General features: G+C 40.7%; 1 protein-coding gene across 1 annotated transcript; it reads right to left on the bottom strand.

The window, feature by feature from the left end:
* Positions 1–3830: 3830 nt before the first annotated feature.
* On the bottom strand, positions 3831–5583 carry LOC142181831 (uncharacterized). Its single transcript, XM_075255408.1, has 3 exons — positions 5448–5583; positions 4110–4546; positions 3831–3977 (listed from the first exon to the last, which is right to left on the bottom strand). The coding sequence occupies exons 1-3, from the start codon at positions 5581–5583 to the stop codon at positions 3831–3833; spliced, it is 720 nt and encodes a 239-aa protein (XP_075111509.1).
* Positions 5584–15703: the final 10120 nt, after the last annotated feature.

Raw genomic sequence — 15703 nt, 5'->3', positions numbered from 1 at the left:
AGTACCACAAATGATCTAAGAGTGCTAAATATAAAGTCTGAAAATAAAGATAGATTGTTTCCGAATCAAAGAAATGAAACAGGAAATAAAAGGATAGAGGAGATGCCAGGGCCTGCGGAAACCTGTAGATCTACCTTGGATCTTCGTGTGGACTGAAGTTAGTCACCTAAATGCTATGGTCCAAGAGCTGCTCCAGGATCTGCATAGAGTGCAGAGTGTAGTATCAGCACAACCAACCCCATGTGTTGGTAAGTGCCTAGCCTAACCTCGGCGAAGTAGTGACGAGGCTAGGACCAGACTACCAAATGAACCTGTGTAGTTATATAATATACAGCAAAAAATAAAACATGAATAAACAAGTAAAGATGGGAGGGGGTACATGCTGTGGGGGTGTATCAATATCAACAGTAAATCAAGAGTAACGGCATAAAGACATCTTAGAATTCATGTCAAAACAATAAGAAATTTGATCCAATCTATAAACACTTTGTATAAACATTTTTTGTGGCGTGCAACCCGATCCCAATATATAACGACACTGTTGCGGCGTGCAACCCGATCCATATCATTTATCACTATTGCGGCGTGCAACTCAATCCACATATATCATTTAAAACTGTTGCGGAGTTTAACCCGATCCACATATAATATTGTTGCGTCGTGCAACTCGATCCACATATATCGTTGTTCCGGCGTGCAATCCAATCCACATATAATATTATTGCGACGTGAAACCTGATCCACATATAATATTTTTTTGGGGTGCAACTCGATCCACATATATCATTGTTGCAGTGTGCAACCCGATCCACATATAATATTGTTGCGGCGTGCAACCCGATCCACATATACAATCAACAACAATCATAACAAGAGTCCCGGTAAGGGATCAATAAAGAACTACACTATCCCGGCAAGGGAATCGACAATATAAGTAACTACATCCCGGCAAGGGAGAAACAACTATAACCAAACTTGTTCCAACATCTAACTACCTTAGCTAACACCAATACTCAATCATAAGTAATTCCCACGAGAACAATCATAATCCTTGCTCAATACAGAAAATCATCAATTTAAGCATCCGTAGTATTATTCAAGAACACAATAAATCACAATTTAAGACTCACGATCATGCTCGACACCAAAGTATAGATACTCATCACCATGCCTATACGTCGTACTCAACAAGAAACAAGTAGAAAATAGGACACAACTCCTAATCCCTCAAGCTAAGGTTAGACCAAACATTTACCTCGATGCCACGAACACAATTCACATCTCAATTATCGCTTTACCCCTTGATTCCACCACTAATTCGCTCGTATCTAGCCACAAGTTACTTAATTACATCAATAAACGCTAAATGAATCAACCCCAATGCATGAAAATGAGTTTTCCAAAGTTTTACCCAAAAAGTCAAAACCGCCCCCAGGCCCACAGGGTCAAAACCCGAGGTTCGAACCAAAACCCGATTACCCATTCCCCCACGAACCCAAATATATAATTTGTTTTGAAATCGGACCTCAAATCGAGGTCCAAATCCCCAATTTTTGAAAAACCTAGGTTCTACCTAAAACACCCAATTTCCCCCATGAAAATCATTGGTTTTGAGTTGAATCATGTTTAAAAATGTTAATAATTGAAGGACACGAGTTAAAATTGACTTACAATCAATTTGGAAGAAGAGTTGTTCTTGAAAAATTGCCCTAGGAAGGTTGATTTTCGGCTAAGTATAAAAATTGCAGGTTGTAGGTATGAGAATTGCGAACCCCGACCTCCGCTATGTTCGCATTTGCGACTGAGGTCTCTCATTTGCGACTAAGGGGGATTCCAGGCAGATGTCTCACTTGCGACAGACACTTCGCATTTGCGAAGAAGGCGGCCCAGGCCACCTCTTGCATTTGCGATATATTGTTCGCATTTGCGAGCTTGCATTTGCGAGACAATGCGAAGCCTGCAGGCCTGAAGCATACCAGCAATTCCCTAAGTTAAAATTTCACTCTGTGGCCTATCCAAAATTCACCTGAGCCCTCGGGATTCCCAACCAAACATGCACATCAATCTAAAAACATCATACGGGCATCAACAACTAGCAATTTAGCATCAAAATCATGAAATTTTCTTAAGAACTTCAAATTTCTAATTTTCTAAAAAATGATCCGATTCATATCTTTTCAAGTCCGTTTCTTACCAAATTTCATAGACTTATCTTAAATCACATATAAGACCTGTACCGGGCATCGAAACCAAAATATGAGCCCGATACCATCGAGTTCTAATCATAATTCATTTCCCAATCTCATAAATAATTTCAGAAAACAATTTTCTTTAAAAAATTCATTTCTCAGGCATGGGACCTTGGAGTTCGATTCCGGACATATGCCCAAGTCCCATATTTTCCTACGGACCCTCCGGGACCATCAAATCACGGGTCTGGGTCCGTTTACCCAAAATGTTGACCCGTTTACCCAAATCACGGGTCTGGGTCTGTTTACGCGTCCAGAATACGCACGCAAATCGAGGCGAGACAGAAAGAGGTTTTAAGGCCTCGGAACGCATAAGTTATTTTAAAAATAGGTGATGACCTTTTGGGTCATCACATATAATTTATATGTACTTTAGATTTATTTTATCAAAGATATTGTTTAATTGACTCCATATCTTATATTTTTCTTAGGACTGATTGTAGTGCATTCCTAATCAAGTATGTGAAGTTGTTGATGATGGGAAAGGATGTGGAGAAATTCCAACCTGAAGACATGACAAACTTTAGAAAAGAACTTGCAGCAAATCTTTGGGCATATGGAGAGTGGAAAAGAAATTCTGGTTATGATACACCACCAGAAAATGTCGGCGACGACTATGATAGTGAAAATGAAACCTGCTGCCCAAAGGAGCTGTAGTTTAGTCGTAAAGAAAGTTAGTTGCTGTTGATTTTTTGTATAAAATTGTTGTAAACAAGGCACTTTTATTTTATTTGCACAGCATAATTTTTGGTCACAGCTATGCCAAATTACAGTTCAGAAGTACTATGGAGGCATCGTGTTATTAATTTCTTTGTTTCTGTCAAGTATTGATTTGTCCATTTGCAATACCTAAACTAAGTGTATTGAGCTTGTAAGTATTAGTTAAGGACCAAGTGTCCTTAACATTTGAACTTGAAAATCGAAGTTCAGGACCAAATGTCCTTAATTTTTGAACATGAAAATTGAAGTTCAGGACCAAAATTCCTTAACTTTTGAACTTGGAGCTTGAAGTTCAGGACCAAGTGTCCTTAACTTTTGAACTTGGAACTCAAACTTTAGGTCGAAGTTTCCTTAACTTTTGAACATGGAACTCTAAGTTAAGGACCAAGTGTCCTTAACTTTTGAACTTGAAACTCTAAGTTAAGGACTGCCTGTCCTTAACTTTTGAACTTGGAACTCAAAAGAAACAAAAAGCATATAAGCGCAAAGAAACTTTGAATATTCAGGACATCTGCTCAAATAAAAATTATCTAAATAAATCCAATTTATAGCAAAAATGTAAAAGAGTAGATAAACATAAGTGTATATATCTATTACTCTCTATGCTTCCTTGAAAATGGATGGACTGCCGAAGAATATATACAAGCTATTCTATTATGACTCGGTAGCTGGAAAATGCCTTTTCTTCTGCCTTCTACCTGGTGGCACTTTGAAATCTGGAGGTTTAATAATTTGTGACTTAACACTCTCTGGTACAATCCAAGAATCAGTATGTCCTACAGGATGTATTTGTCTTTCATATGTTTTCAGCCAAGATTCCTTTAAGTTCAATTGCGAGCAAAAGTTGGACTTCATGATGTTTTACTTTTCGATAGCTGCAATTGCATGTATGCATGGTAATTCATCAAATTGAAACTGAAAACAATCACATATTGTTTTGTTTAAGTCCACCAAGAAAGTAATTCCTTCTTCCTCAACTCTAGAATGCCATGAATCAACAGGGAAGACCTTCAATGTTGAAAAATTATGAGTTAGTACATTATGCTAAATTTTCATTAAAATAATAAGCTAAACAAAGAACATAATACTTACATTCAAAGTAATTGCTAAATCTATCTTTTTCTTCAATTCCTATTCTACCCAACAAGAAATGTCATAAAAAGTTCCTTCTGCTTCATTTCTTCTTTCATAAAACCAACGTTGTAGCTTCACTTGGATGAAATCCATCATTCTTAATATAGACAGCTCCCTTGCTTCTAAAAGCATAGAATTCATTGACTCAACTATGTTTGTTGTGAGCATGTCATATCTTCGTCGTGGACTACAAGAACGTGCCCACCTTTCCGGTGATTCTTCCATCAAGTAGTCATAAGTATTCTTATCTACTTTTGCTATATCAGACATGTATAGATCAAATTCTTTGCGCCTGTATACTCTTGTAGCACTTTGGAAAAGTTTTATGACCTCACTTTTCACTTTCCTTTGCTTTAGGTTCTGCTCCAAATGATAGATACAAATCCCATGGTGGCTTTTAGGATATACCTTTGCAATGCCATTTGCAATAGCTTGATAACTATCTGATAAAAAATTAAATTCTCACGGCTCCCAATTGCATTGCAAAGCTCACTAAAGTACCATTAATAGGAATTTTTATTTTCAGATTCTGCAATTCCAAAGGCTAGTGGGAAAATTTGGTTATTTGCATCCTTTGAAACTGAAATCATTAAAACATCACGAAATTTTGACTTCAAAAATGTTGCATCAACAACAATCATTGGTCTACAATGATTCCAACCAGTTATTGATGATCCATATGAATAAAACATATAAATAAACCTAAAAATACAGTATAACAGAAGGTTAACAGAAGTTAAGGATAGGTAGTCCTTAACTTAGACTAACAAGGTTAAAAGTTAAGGACAGTTAGTCTTGAACTTCATGTTACAAGCCCAAAAGTTTAGGACAGGTAGTCCTGAAGTTAGACCTCCAAAGTCAAAAGTTAAGGACACTTGGTCCTTAACTTAGAGTTACAAGTTTAAAAGTTAAGGACATGCAGTCCTTAACTTAGAGTTACAAGTTTAAAAGTTAAGGACATGCAGTCCTTAACTTAGAGTTACAAGCTCAAAATTTAAGGACATGGAGTCCTGAACTTACAGTTACGAGTTCAAAAGTTAAGGACAGACAATCCTTAATTTTTTTACTTGCAACTCTAAGTTAAGGACCAAATGTCCTTAACTTTTTGACTGCACACATCAAAAACTAGTTAAGGACAGCATGTCCTAAAGTTTATAAAATAGACTAATAATCTCTTTTTTGATTGTTTACCTATTGTTGTCGTCTATCTTTATGTTAGTATATGTTCCTGGGTTTTTACTTTTCATCATATACAAGTATGAAGACAATAATTCATAATTCTCTTCAAGAGTTCCTCTTATTAATGCTGAAGCACGTTGAATAGCACACCACGCCTTGTGATACCAATGTCTAGTCCATGCAATTTTTGCATTTCTTCCATGACAAAAGCTGGTGTAACTTCAAACCTTGGGTCTCGAAGATTGTCAATAATATAACCACTAATAAACTTTGAAGTTGCATGCCTTTGATCAACTTTCATAGTGTTAACTCAGCAGTCATGATTTTTTCTCAATCTTTGCTATCTTGAACAGTGTTGAATCTTTAACTCTGAAAGCATGCACACACCACCCACACCTATCATCATTGTATTTCAACGAATATCATGTTGAGTTTGATCTAACAACCTTGAATTCAAAATGTCCTTTAATTGCTATATTCGGAAAATAGTTAATTATACTTTTTTTTTGTCAAATATTGATCCCACGTTTATTTCATCCAAAGAAGCATTTTCTCTTAATATCGTAATTGGGGATTCTTTTTGTTTCAAATTCGAGCTTCGTCTAGTTAGTTGGTTAGAGGTTTTTTCAGTAACTTCTTCTATTACCGGCGCACTCTCTAAGACTTGAATACCCAAAGCTTGTTCGTTGTCAATCTCTATAATGCTTTGTCCTTCCACTTAAATAGAATCAAATGTTTGAAGCACCTCTTTAGTTATTGGTTCAGCTTCAACCATATCTATTTCCATTATCTGTTGGCATTTGTTTTGATTGTCATGTTGATTTTCTCTGTTGACATGTTCAAAGGTGCTTGTAGATCCAAAAACGCTTTCCGAAACATCAACAATGAAACAACAACCCTTGAAGAGTGAATGACTTTTTAGTAACTCTATACATGTGTGAAGATCTAAATCTTTGGATACAATCATTCCCTTGCTTGTTCCCAGGTTGATATCAAACCATATCATTGCTTCAAACTTGTCTCTATCCAATTCAATAACTTCAAAGAACTGTTTAATAAAATCTTCAAATTGAATTGCCTCAGGTACTAGAACAAGCTTTGTTTGATGATCAAGATATTTATAGTCTTTAGTCCATCTACCATTAAAAGCAACTATAATACATATTGTTTCCATCGTGCAAGTCAAGAGAATGGGAAATTCAGGACATATTTATAGAGCAATCCTTGTATAAATTAAGGACATGAACTGTAAGTTCAGGACCAAGTTAAGGAACAAGTGTCCTTAACTTTTGAACTTGGAAATCAAAGTTAAGGACCAAGTGTACTTAACTTTTGAACTTGGTATTCAAAGTTAAGGACCAAGTGTCTTGAACTTTTGAACTTGAAACTTGAAGTTCAGGACTATGAATCCTTAAGTTTTGAACTTGGAACTCAAACTTCAGGATCAAGTATCCTTAACTTTTGACCTTGTTAGTCTAACTTCAGGACCAAGTGTCCTTAACATTTGAACTTGGAACTCAAACTTCAGGACCAAGTGTCCTTAACTTTTGACCTTGTTAGTCTAACTTCAGGACCATGTGTCCTAAACTTTGAACTTGGAAATCAAACTTCAGGACCGAGGGTCCTTAACTTTTGAACTTTGTAACTGTAAGTTAAGGAAGAAGTGTCCTTAACTTTTAAAGTTAAGACTCTAAGTTAAGGACCAAGTGTCCTTAACTTTTTCAAAACAATTTGCAAAACTAGGACATTATGTCCTTAATATCAGAACAACAACAAAAACGTTAAGGACATTGTGTCCTTAACTTTTTCAATGCAATTTGCAAAATCAGGACAATATGTGTCATGCTAAGGACACCAAATCCTTAACAATATGTCCTCAATATTTATAGAATAATCACAAGACGCGATGTCCTTAACGTTATCAATCCAGAGGAGCAAAAGCATCAAATTCCTAGTAACGAAATAAAAATTAACAGAAACACAGTAAAGCATAACTTACTGTAATCTTATGTTGATTTTTGGACGAGAAAGTTGAATTCTTGTTTACCTTGAAAATGGTAATTACAATTAGATTTGATTTTGTGGTTCTAAAAATACGTGATCTATTTTTATGCTAGTTGTTTAGGCAATAGATGCTAGGTAAGAGATTAGAAAATGAGATAAAAGCTTGTAGATAGTATAATGACCAAACCGAATGGCTGGAAATCTCGAGCTGGTGTATAATGGCCTCGAGGTCGAGTCGGATGCTCGACTAGGGGCAATAGAGGGGGGATTAACAGTTATGATAGCTTTGATGGGAGCCTTTTATGATCAATAATGAGCAATAAATGAAGAACAATAAATAGAACATAATGAATATAAGTAGTAAATGTAAGTAATGAGATCAAGAGAATATGTTAGAGAGCAGAGAGAATGTTCTTGTATATTTAATATAGAGTATCAGGTCTCTTACAAAATGACAAGGATTTCCTTTATATATGAGGGGGAATCCCAACATAGTACAAATATATTTATTACAAAGATATGGGGATGGTACATCCATTTAATGCCACGGTACGGACTTAAACTAGCCAAATAGACTAGGTCAGCTTTAGTCACATGCCTTGGAAGCCTCCCACTTTTACAGCATGACTATCGATCTGCACTGCCCCGAGGCTGGATGTCGATTTTCACGATGCTAAACCCAGACCCAGTCGTGATGGCGCCATTCGCGAAGACAAGGCCAGCCGACACAAACCCCCAATAAAATTAACAAATAACAATTCATAATTAAGACATTAATAATGATAAATCCCATAATAGAGTGAAATATATCAACTGCGGAAAACTAAACACAACCCGACATCGGGGTGTCACCAGTCATGAGAATCTAACATAGTCTAAGAGTATGAAAGAGTTTATACAATCTATTACATAACTAGGACAATGGAAATAAAATAGGAGGGAGAAACACTGGGCTACGAACACCGAGCAGCTACCTAGTGGACTCCGAACAGCCTGTTGAGCAATCAACCCTCACTGGCAAGACTTGAAGCTCTTGAATCTGCACACAGGGTGCAGGGAGTAAAGTGAGTACTCCATCTCAGTGAGTAATAACAATAAATGAAGACTGAGCGATAAGAAATCACGTATAAACACAACAACATGCTATAAAGAAGCAGAGTAAAACCAAATAAACGCAATAAAGTAGTGAAATCTTATAAAACACCTTGGTTCAGAGTAAACTTCTTTAAAACACCTTTTCAACAGTTAATCAAGTAAATGAAAAGCAGCTAGAAAAGATAAACACATAAAATCCGCCCCTCATGCACAATGTCAACAGAATCAGCCCCTCAGGCAATAACATGGAACAACACCAGCCTCTCGGGCTATATCTCATATCACAATGGGTACCCGCGCTCACTAGGGGTGTACAGACTCCGGGAGGGGCCCCTTACGGCCCAAGCACAATATCAAGCAATCTCGTGGCACAATCAATAGTCTCTCAGGCTCATATCAAGCCACCTCGTCGCGTACAACTCAGGACCTCGGCCTCATTTCCCGATCCCATAATAATCCTCACAACACAGGCCCTCGTCCCTACTCAGTCAGAAATCTCTAAAAGCCACTCGGACACACTAAAATATGATGCTCAGCCCAAAATATCATTTAAAGTGTTAAAAACATAGTAAGCATGGTTGAGTTATGAAAACCCTATAATATAGCATGACTGAGTACATATATAAAATCAAAACAGTGAGGAAATAGTAGTAAAAATCCCCTAAGGGTCCAAATAGTTGGCACGAGGTCCAAATATGGCATGCAACCCAAAATATGATGATAGCAAACAGTTTTCAATCAAATACACGGTAAAAAGTCATTCAGGATGGAGTAAGTCTCAATCCCTAACAATGCATGACCCCACGCTCATCATCTAGCGTGTGCGTCACCTCAATATAGCACAACGATGTGAAATCAGGGGTTTCATACCCTCAGGACAATATTTACAATCATTACTTACCTCTATCCGATCCGAACTCTAGCCCGCGATGCCCTTGCCTCTCGAATCGGCCTCCGGATGCTCCAAATCTAACCAAAATCAGTGCAAAACCATCAAAATATGCTAAGGGAACAAGGCCCACTCGAAAGAAATCAAATTACAACACAAATCCCGAAATTGGCCAAACCCAACCACCGGGCCCACGTCTCAAATTCTGAAAAAGAAATTACATCAATAGACTCCTTATCACTCCCCGAGTTCATTCATATCAAAATTATCAAAATCCAACCACAATTGATCCCTCAAATCCCTAATTTTAGGTCTCCAATTACAAGCCCTAGTTCTTCAATATTAGGATTAAATTCCATGATTAATTAGGTAAATAAACACATTAGGATTGAGTATAAAGTCCATAAATCTTACCTCCAAGTGTTCCCCCTTGATTCCCTCTTCAATCCCCTTCAAAAAGCTTCAAAATCGCCCAAAAATGGAGGAACTTATGCTCAAAATCGCGGAAATGAGCTTTTAAAACATTCTGCCCAGGCATTCAAATCCTTTTTCGCGAACGCGTCTCCACCCTCGCGAACGCGAGGGCTCAACTTCCCAGCCCATCGCGAACGCAACTCTCTTCTCGCGAACGCGTAGCTTGATGACCCCAACCCTCCGCAAATGCGGGACCTCCCTTGCGAACGCGAAGGCCAAACCCTCAGCCTCACACTCTAGCCCTTCGCGAATGCGAGGGCCCACTCACGAGTGTGAAGCACTGCTGTCTGCAACACTTCAGCAGATTTTTCTGCAACTTTTCACAACTTGAAATGATCCGTTTAACCACCCGAAACTCACCCGAGGCCCTCGGGACATCAACCAAACATGTCAAGATATCCCATAACATCATTCAAACTTGTTCCAACCTTCGGAACGCTCAAAACAACATCAAAACACCAAATTCGCATTAGATTCAAGCCTATGAATTCCAAAATCTTCTAAATTCTGCTTTCGAGCAAAAAGTCTATCAAACCACATCCGAATGGCCTGAAATTTTGCACACACATCCTAAATGACACAATAGACCTACTGCAACTTCTGGAATTCCATTCCGACCCCTATGTCAAAATCTCGCCTATCAACCAGAAAAATGCCAAAATTCTAATTTCGCCAATTCAAGCCTAAATCTACTCCAGATCTCCAAAACACGTTTCGATCACACTCCTAAGTCCCAAATAACCTCCCAAAGCTTTCTGAACCATCAGAATTAACACTAGAGACCTTTAACACATAAGTCAACATTTGGTTGACTTTTCCAACTTAAGCTTACTCAAAAGAGACTAAGTGTCTCAAACCTTACCAAAACCTCTCCGAACCCGAGCCAACTAACCCGGTAACACAAAATACAGCTAAAGAGGCAATAAGAAGCATAAATAGGGGAAACGGAGCGGTAACTCATGAAACGACCAGTCGGGTCGTTACATCATCTCCCTCTTAAACAAACGTTTGTCCTCGAACGAGTAAAGAAACATACCTGATGCCTCAAACAGGTGAGGATATCTGCTCCGCATTTCCCGCTTGATCTCCTAGGCAGCCTCCTCCACGGGCGGACCTCTCCACTACACCTTTACTAAAGCTATATCCTTTGACCTCAACTTTCGAACCCGATGCTCCAAAATAGCTACTAGCTCCACATCATAAGTCAAATCATCATCCAACTGAATGGTGCTGAAATCCAGAACATGAGACGGATCCCCAATATACTTCCAGAGCATAGAAACATGAAATATCGGATGCACACTCGACAAGCTGGGTGGCAAAGCAAGCTCATAAGCCACCTCTCCAATCCTCCAAAGTACCTCAAAAGGCCCAATGAACCGAGGACTCAATTTACCCTTATTCCCAAATCTCATAACACCCTTCATGGGTGAAACCTTCAACAAAACCTTCTCACCAACCATGTAGGACACATCACGAACCTTCCTGTCAGCATAACTCTTTTGTCTCGACTGCGCTGTATGAAGCCTCTACTAAATTACCTTCACCTTGTCTAAAGCATCCTACACCAAGTTTGTGTCCAATAGCCTAGCCTCACCCGACTCAAACCAACCAGCTGGAGATCTACACCACTTCCCATACAAAGCCTCATATGGAGCCATCTGAATACTCGACCAATAGTTTTTGTTATAAGCAAACTCTACGAGCGGTAGAAACTAATCCCATGACCCTCCGAAATTAATGACACAAGCACACAACATGTCCTCTAATATCTGAATAGTGCGCTCGGACTGCACGTCCGTTTGAGGGTGAAAAGTTGTGCTCAATTCAACTTGAGTACCCAACTCTCGCTGCATAGACCTCCAAAACTACGAAGTAAACTGAGTGCCCCTATCTAAAATGATGGAAACTGGGACACCATGCAAACGAACAATCTCCCAGATATAGATCTCTGTCAACCGCTCTGAAGAATAGATAGTACACATAGGAATGAAGTGCGCAGACTTGGTCAGTCGATCCACAATCACCCAAATAGCATCAAACTTCTTCAAGTCTGTGGGAGCCCAACTACAAAGTTCATAGTGATTCGCTCCCACTTCCACTCTAGAATATCCATCTGCTGAAGCAAGCCACCCGGTTTCTAATCCTCATATTTCACCTGCTGACAATTGAGACACTAAGTTACAAATCCGACAATGTCCTTCTTCATTCTCCTCCACTAATAATGTTGTCTCAGATCCTGATACATTTTCGCGTCGCCCGGATGAATGGAATACTGCGAGAAATGGGCCTCCTCCAGAATCAACTCCCGAAGCCCATCTACATTGGGCATACATATCCGGACCTGCATCCTCAATACCCCATCATCACCAATAGTCACATCTCTGGCATCATCGTGCTAAATTCTGTCCTTAAGGACAAGCGAATGAGGATCATCATACTGGCACTCTCTGATGCAATCATATAAGGATCATACAAGCCAATACCCGACTGGGCTCCGAAATATCTAACCTCACGAACCGATTGGCCAAGGCCTGAACATCAACTGCAATAGGTCTCTCCCTAACTAGAATATATGCCAAACAACCCATACTCACCGCCTTCCTACTCAAGGCATCAGCCACCACATTGGCCTTCCCTAGATGGTATAATATAGTAATATCATAATACTTTAGCAACTCCAACCATCTTCGCTGCCTCAAATTGATATATTTATACTTGAAAAAGTGCTGGAGTCTACGATGATCAGTAAACACCTCACAAGACACACCATACAAATAATGCCTCCAAATCTTCAATGTGTGAACAATGGCAGTCAACTCCAAATCATGAACATCGTAGTTCTTCTCATGGGGCTTTAACTGGCGAGAAGCATAAGCAATAACTCTACCCCCATGCATCAACACACACCCAATACCAACTCTCGAAGCATCACAATACACGGTATAGGAACCTGAAGCTGATGACAAAACTAACACTGGAGTTGTGGTCAAGGCAGTCTTGAGCTTCTGAAAGCTCTCCTCACACTCATCCGACCACCTGAATAGAGCACCTTTTTGAATCATCTTAGTCAAGGGCGATGCGATAGATTAGAATCCTTGAACAAACCGGCGGTCCTAACTCGCCAAACCAAGAAAGCTGTGAATCTCTGTGGTTGAGGACGGTCTGGGCCAACTCTGAACCGCCTCTATCTTCTTTGGATAAACCTGAATACCCTCACTGGACACCACGTGCCCCAAGAAAGCCACTGAACTGAGCCAAAACTCACACTTGGAGAACTTTGCATAAAGCTTCTCCTCCCCTAATACACAACTCTCAAATGTACCGCGCGCTCTTCCTGACTATACGAATATACCCGAATATCATCAATGAAAACTATGAGAAACGAGTCGAGATAAGGCCGAAACATGTTGTTCATCAAATGCATGAACGCTGGTGGGGCATTGGTCAACCCAAAAGACATCACCAAGAACTCATAATGACCATATCGGGTCCTGAAAGTCGTCCTAAGAATATCCGAGTCCCTGATCTTCAACTGGTGATAACCTGAACGGAGATCAATCTTGGAGAACACCCTCGCTCCCTGAAGCTGGTTGAATAAATCATTAATATGAGGCAAAGGATACTTGTTCTTAACTATTACTTTGTTCAATTGCCTATAATCAATGCACATCCTCATAGTGCCATCCTTCTTCTTTACAAATAGAACTGCCGCACCCCAAGGCGACACACTAGGCCGAATAAACCCCTTACCAAGGAGTTTCTGAAGCTGCTCCTTCAACTCTGTTGGTTCCATACAATACGGTGGAATAGAAATGGGCTGAGTGCCCGACACCAGGTCAATACCAAAATCAATATCCCTGTCTGATGGCATGCCTGACAGGTCTGCAGGAAACACATCATGAAAATCCCTCACAACAGGAACAGAATCAATACTAGGAGTCTCTGCACCGACATCTCTCACAAAGGCTAAATATGAAAGACAACCTTTCCCAACCATACATTGGTCCTTCAAGAATGAAATTACCCTACTAGGAACATAATCAGTCGGACCTCGCCACTCAATCCATGGCACACCCGGTATAGCCAATGTCACTATCTTAGCATGACAGTCCAAAATAGCACAATACGGAGATAGCTAATCAATGCCCAATATAACATCGAAATCTACCATATATAATAACAAAAGATCCACTCGGGTCTCCAGACCCCCAATAGTCACCAGACACGACCGGTACACACGGTCTACAACAGTATCACCCACCGAAGTAGATACATAAACAAGTGAAACAAGAGACTCATGGGGCATATCCAAATAATGAGCAAAGTATGATGACACATAAGAATAAGTGGATCCGGGATCAAATAATACAGAAGCATCTCTATGGCAGACTAAGACAGTACCTGTGATCACGGAATCTGAAGCAACAACATCGGGTCTAGCTGGAAGTGCATAGAAATGGGCCTGACCACCACCTGAACGACCTCCCCCTCTAGGGCGACCCATAGCTGGCTAGGTGGGTAGTGGTGAAGTAACTGGTGCTGAAGCTGATGGCTAACTCCTCTGTTGGGATGAACCCGCAAGACGACGAGGACACTGCCTCCACATATGACCCATCTCTCCACACTCATAGAACCTCCCGGGTGCTGGAGATAGGGACTGAAGGGAACCCCTAGCACTGGAATGACTAGCATATGCGCCTGGCATAGAAGAGACCTAAACTGATGAAGCACGGGACGAACTCTAAGCTGGAAGCGCACTAAGTGATGACTGGCCCTGATGAGAACTTTGAGAACCATGACCCAATGACGCCCCACGATAACCTGGGCGAGCTGGCTGAGCATGCCTAAATGGACGGCCTCTACCGTGCTGAAACTGACCTCTCCAAGGAGCACCACCATAACTACCAGATCCTCGAGGCCTCTTGGCCTCCCTCTCATCTTGCTCCTGGCAATGAACTGACTCAATCTCACGAGCAAGTCTACAACCTCCTCGAAAGTAGCTCCAAACACCCTTTCCTTGGTCCTGAGAATACGAAGCTGATAAGTGAGGCCATCCACAAACCTCTTAATACTCTCTCTATCTGTCGGAACCAACCAAATAGCATGATGAGCCAACTCTAAGAACCTCACCTCATACTGCGTCACGGTCATCTCTCCCTGATGCAACCACTCGAACTGCCTAGGCAGCTCCTTTCTGCGAGACTGCGGCACATACATCTCCAAAAAGAGAACAGAGAAAAGCTTCCAGGTAAGGGGTGCTGCACCAACTGGCATATGCCTCTCATAAGCCTCCCACCAAGTGAAAGCGGCTCCAGAAAACTAAAAAGTAGTGAAAGCGACCCCACTGGTCTCCAGAATACCCGATGTGTGAAGAATCCTCTGACACTTGTCTAAGAAACACTGGGCATCCTCGCCCTCTGCACCACTAAAAGTCGGAGGCTAAAGTCTACCAAACCTCTCCAACCTGCGATGCTCGTCCTCTGGCATGGCAGGAGTTACATAGTCATGAGCAGCTATAATCGGCTGGGCTGGATGTGCCCCCGTGTTTGAAGTCCCTGCACGACCTGCTCAGGTATGCGAGCGACGGGAGTCTGAGTGCCTCCCCCAGCTTGAGAAGTAGCTGCGGCTGTAGTAACTGAGACTGCCTGATCTAGGCCAGTGCATACTGATAGAATCTGAGCCAAGGCCTCCTAAAGACCCGAAATAACAATGTGCACAGCTGGTGCCTGAGCTGGTACTGCTAGAGCATCCACAACTAGGACCGGATCCTGAATTGGGGAAGCCGGTGGATATGTAGGTGCTTCCCTAGCTGTTGTGCGGGCTACACCCCTACCCCTACCGCGACCACGACCGTGTCCTCGGCCTCTAGTGGTCATAGCTAGTGGTACTGGTGGTTGTCCATCCTGACCGGTACCGCATGTCCTGACCATCCGTGAGAGAATAAAATAACAGAAGT

This window comes from Nicotiana tabacum, chromosome 6, assembly GCF_000715075.1.
Source record: "Nicotiana tabacum cultivar K326 chromosome 6, ASM71507v2, whole genome shotgun sequence".
NCBI lineage: Eukaryota > Viridiplantae > Streptophyta > Magnoliopsida > Solanales > Solanaceae > Nicotiana > Nicotiana tabacum.
The sequence above is the reverse complement of the archived record's forward strand: the minus strand, read 5'-3'. Positions and strand labels throughout refer to the sequence as shown.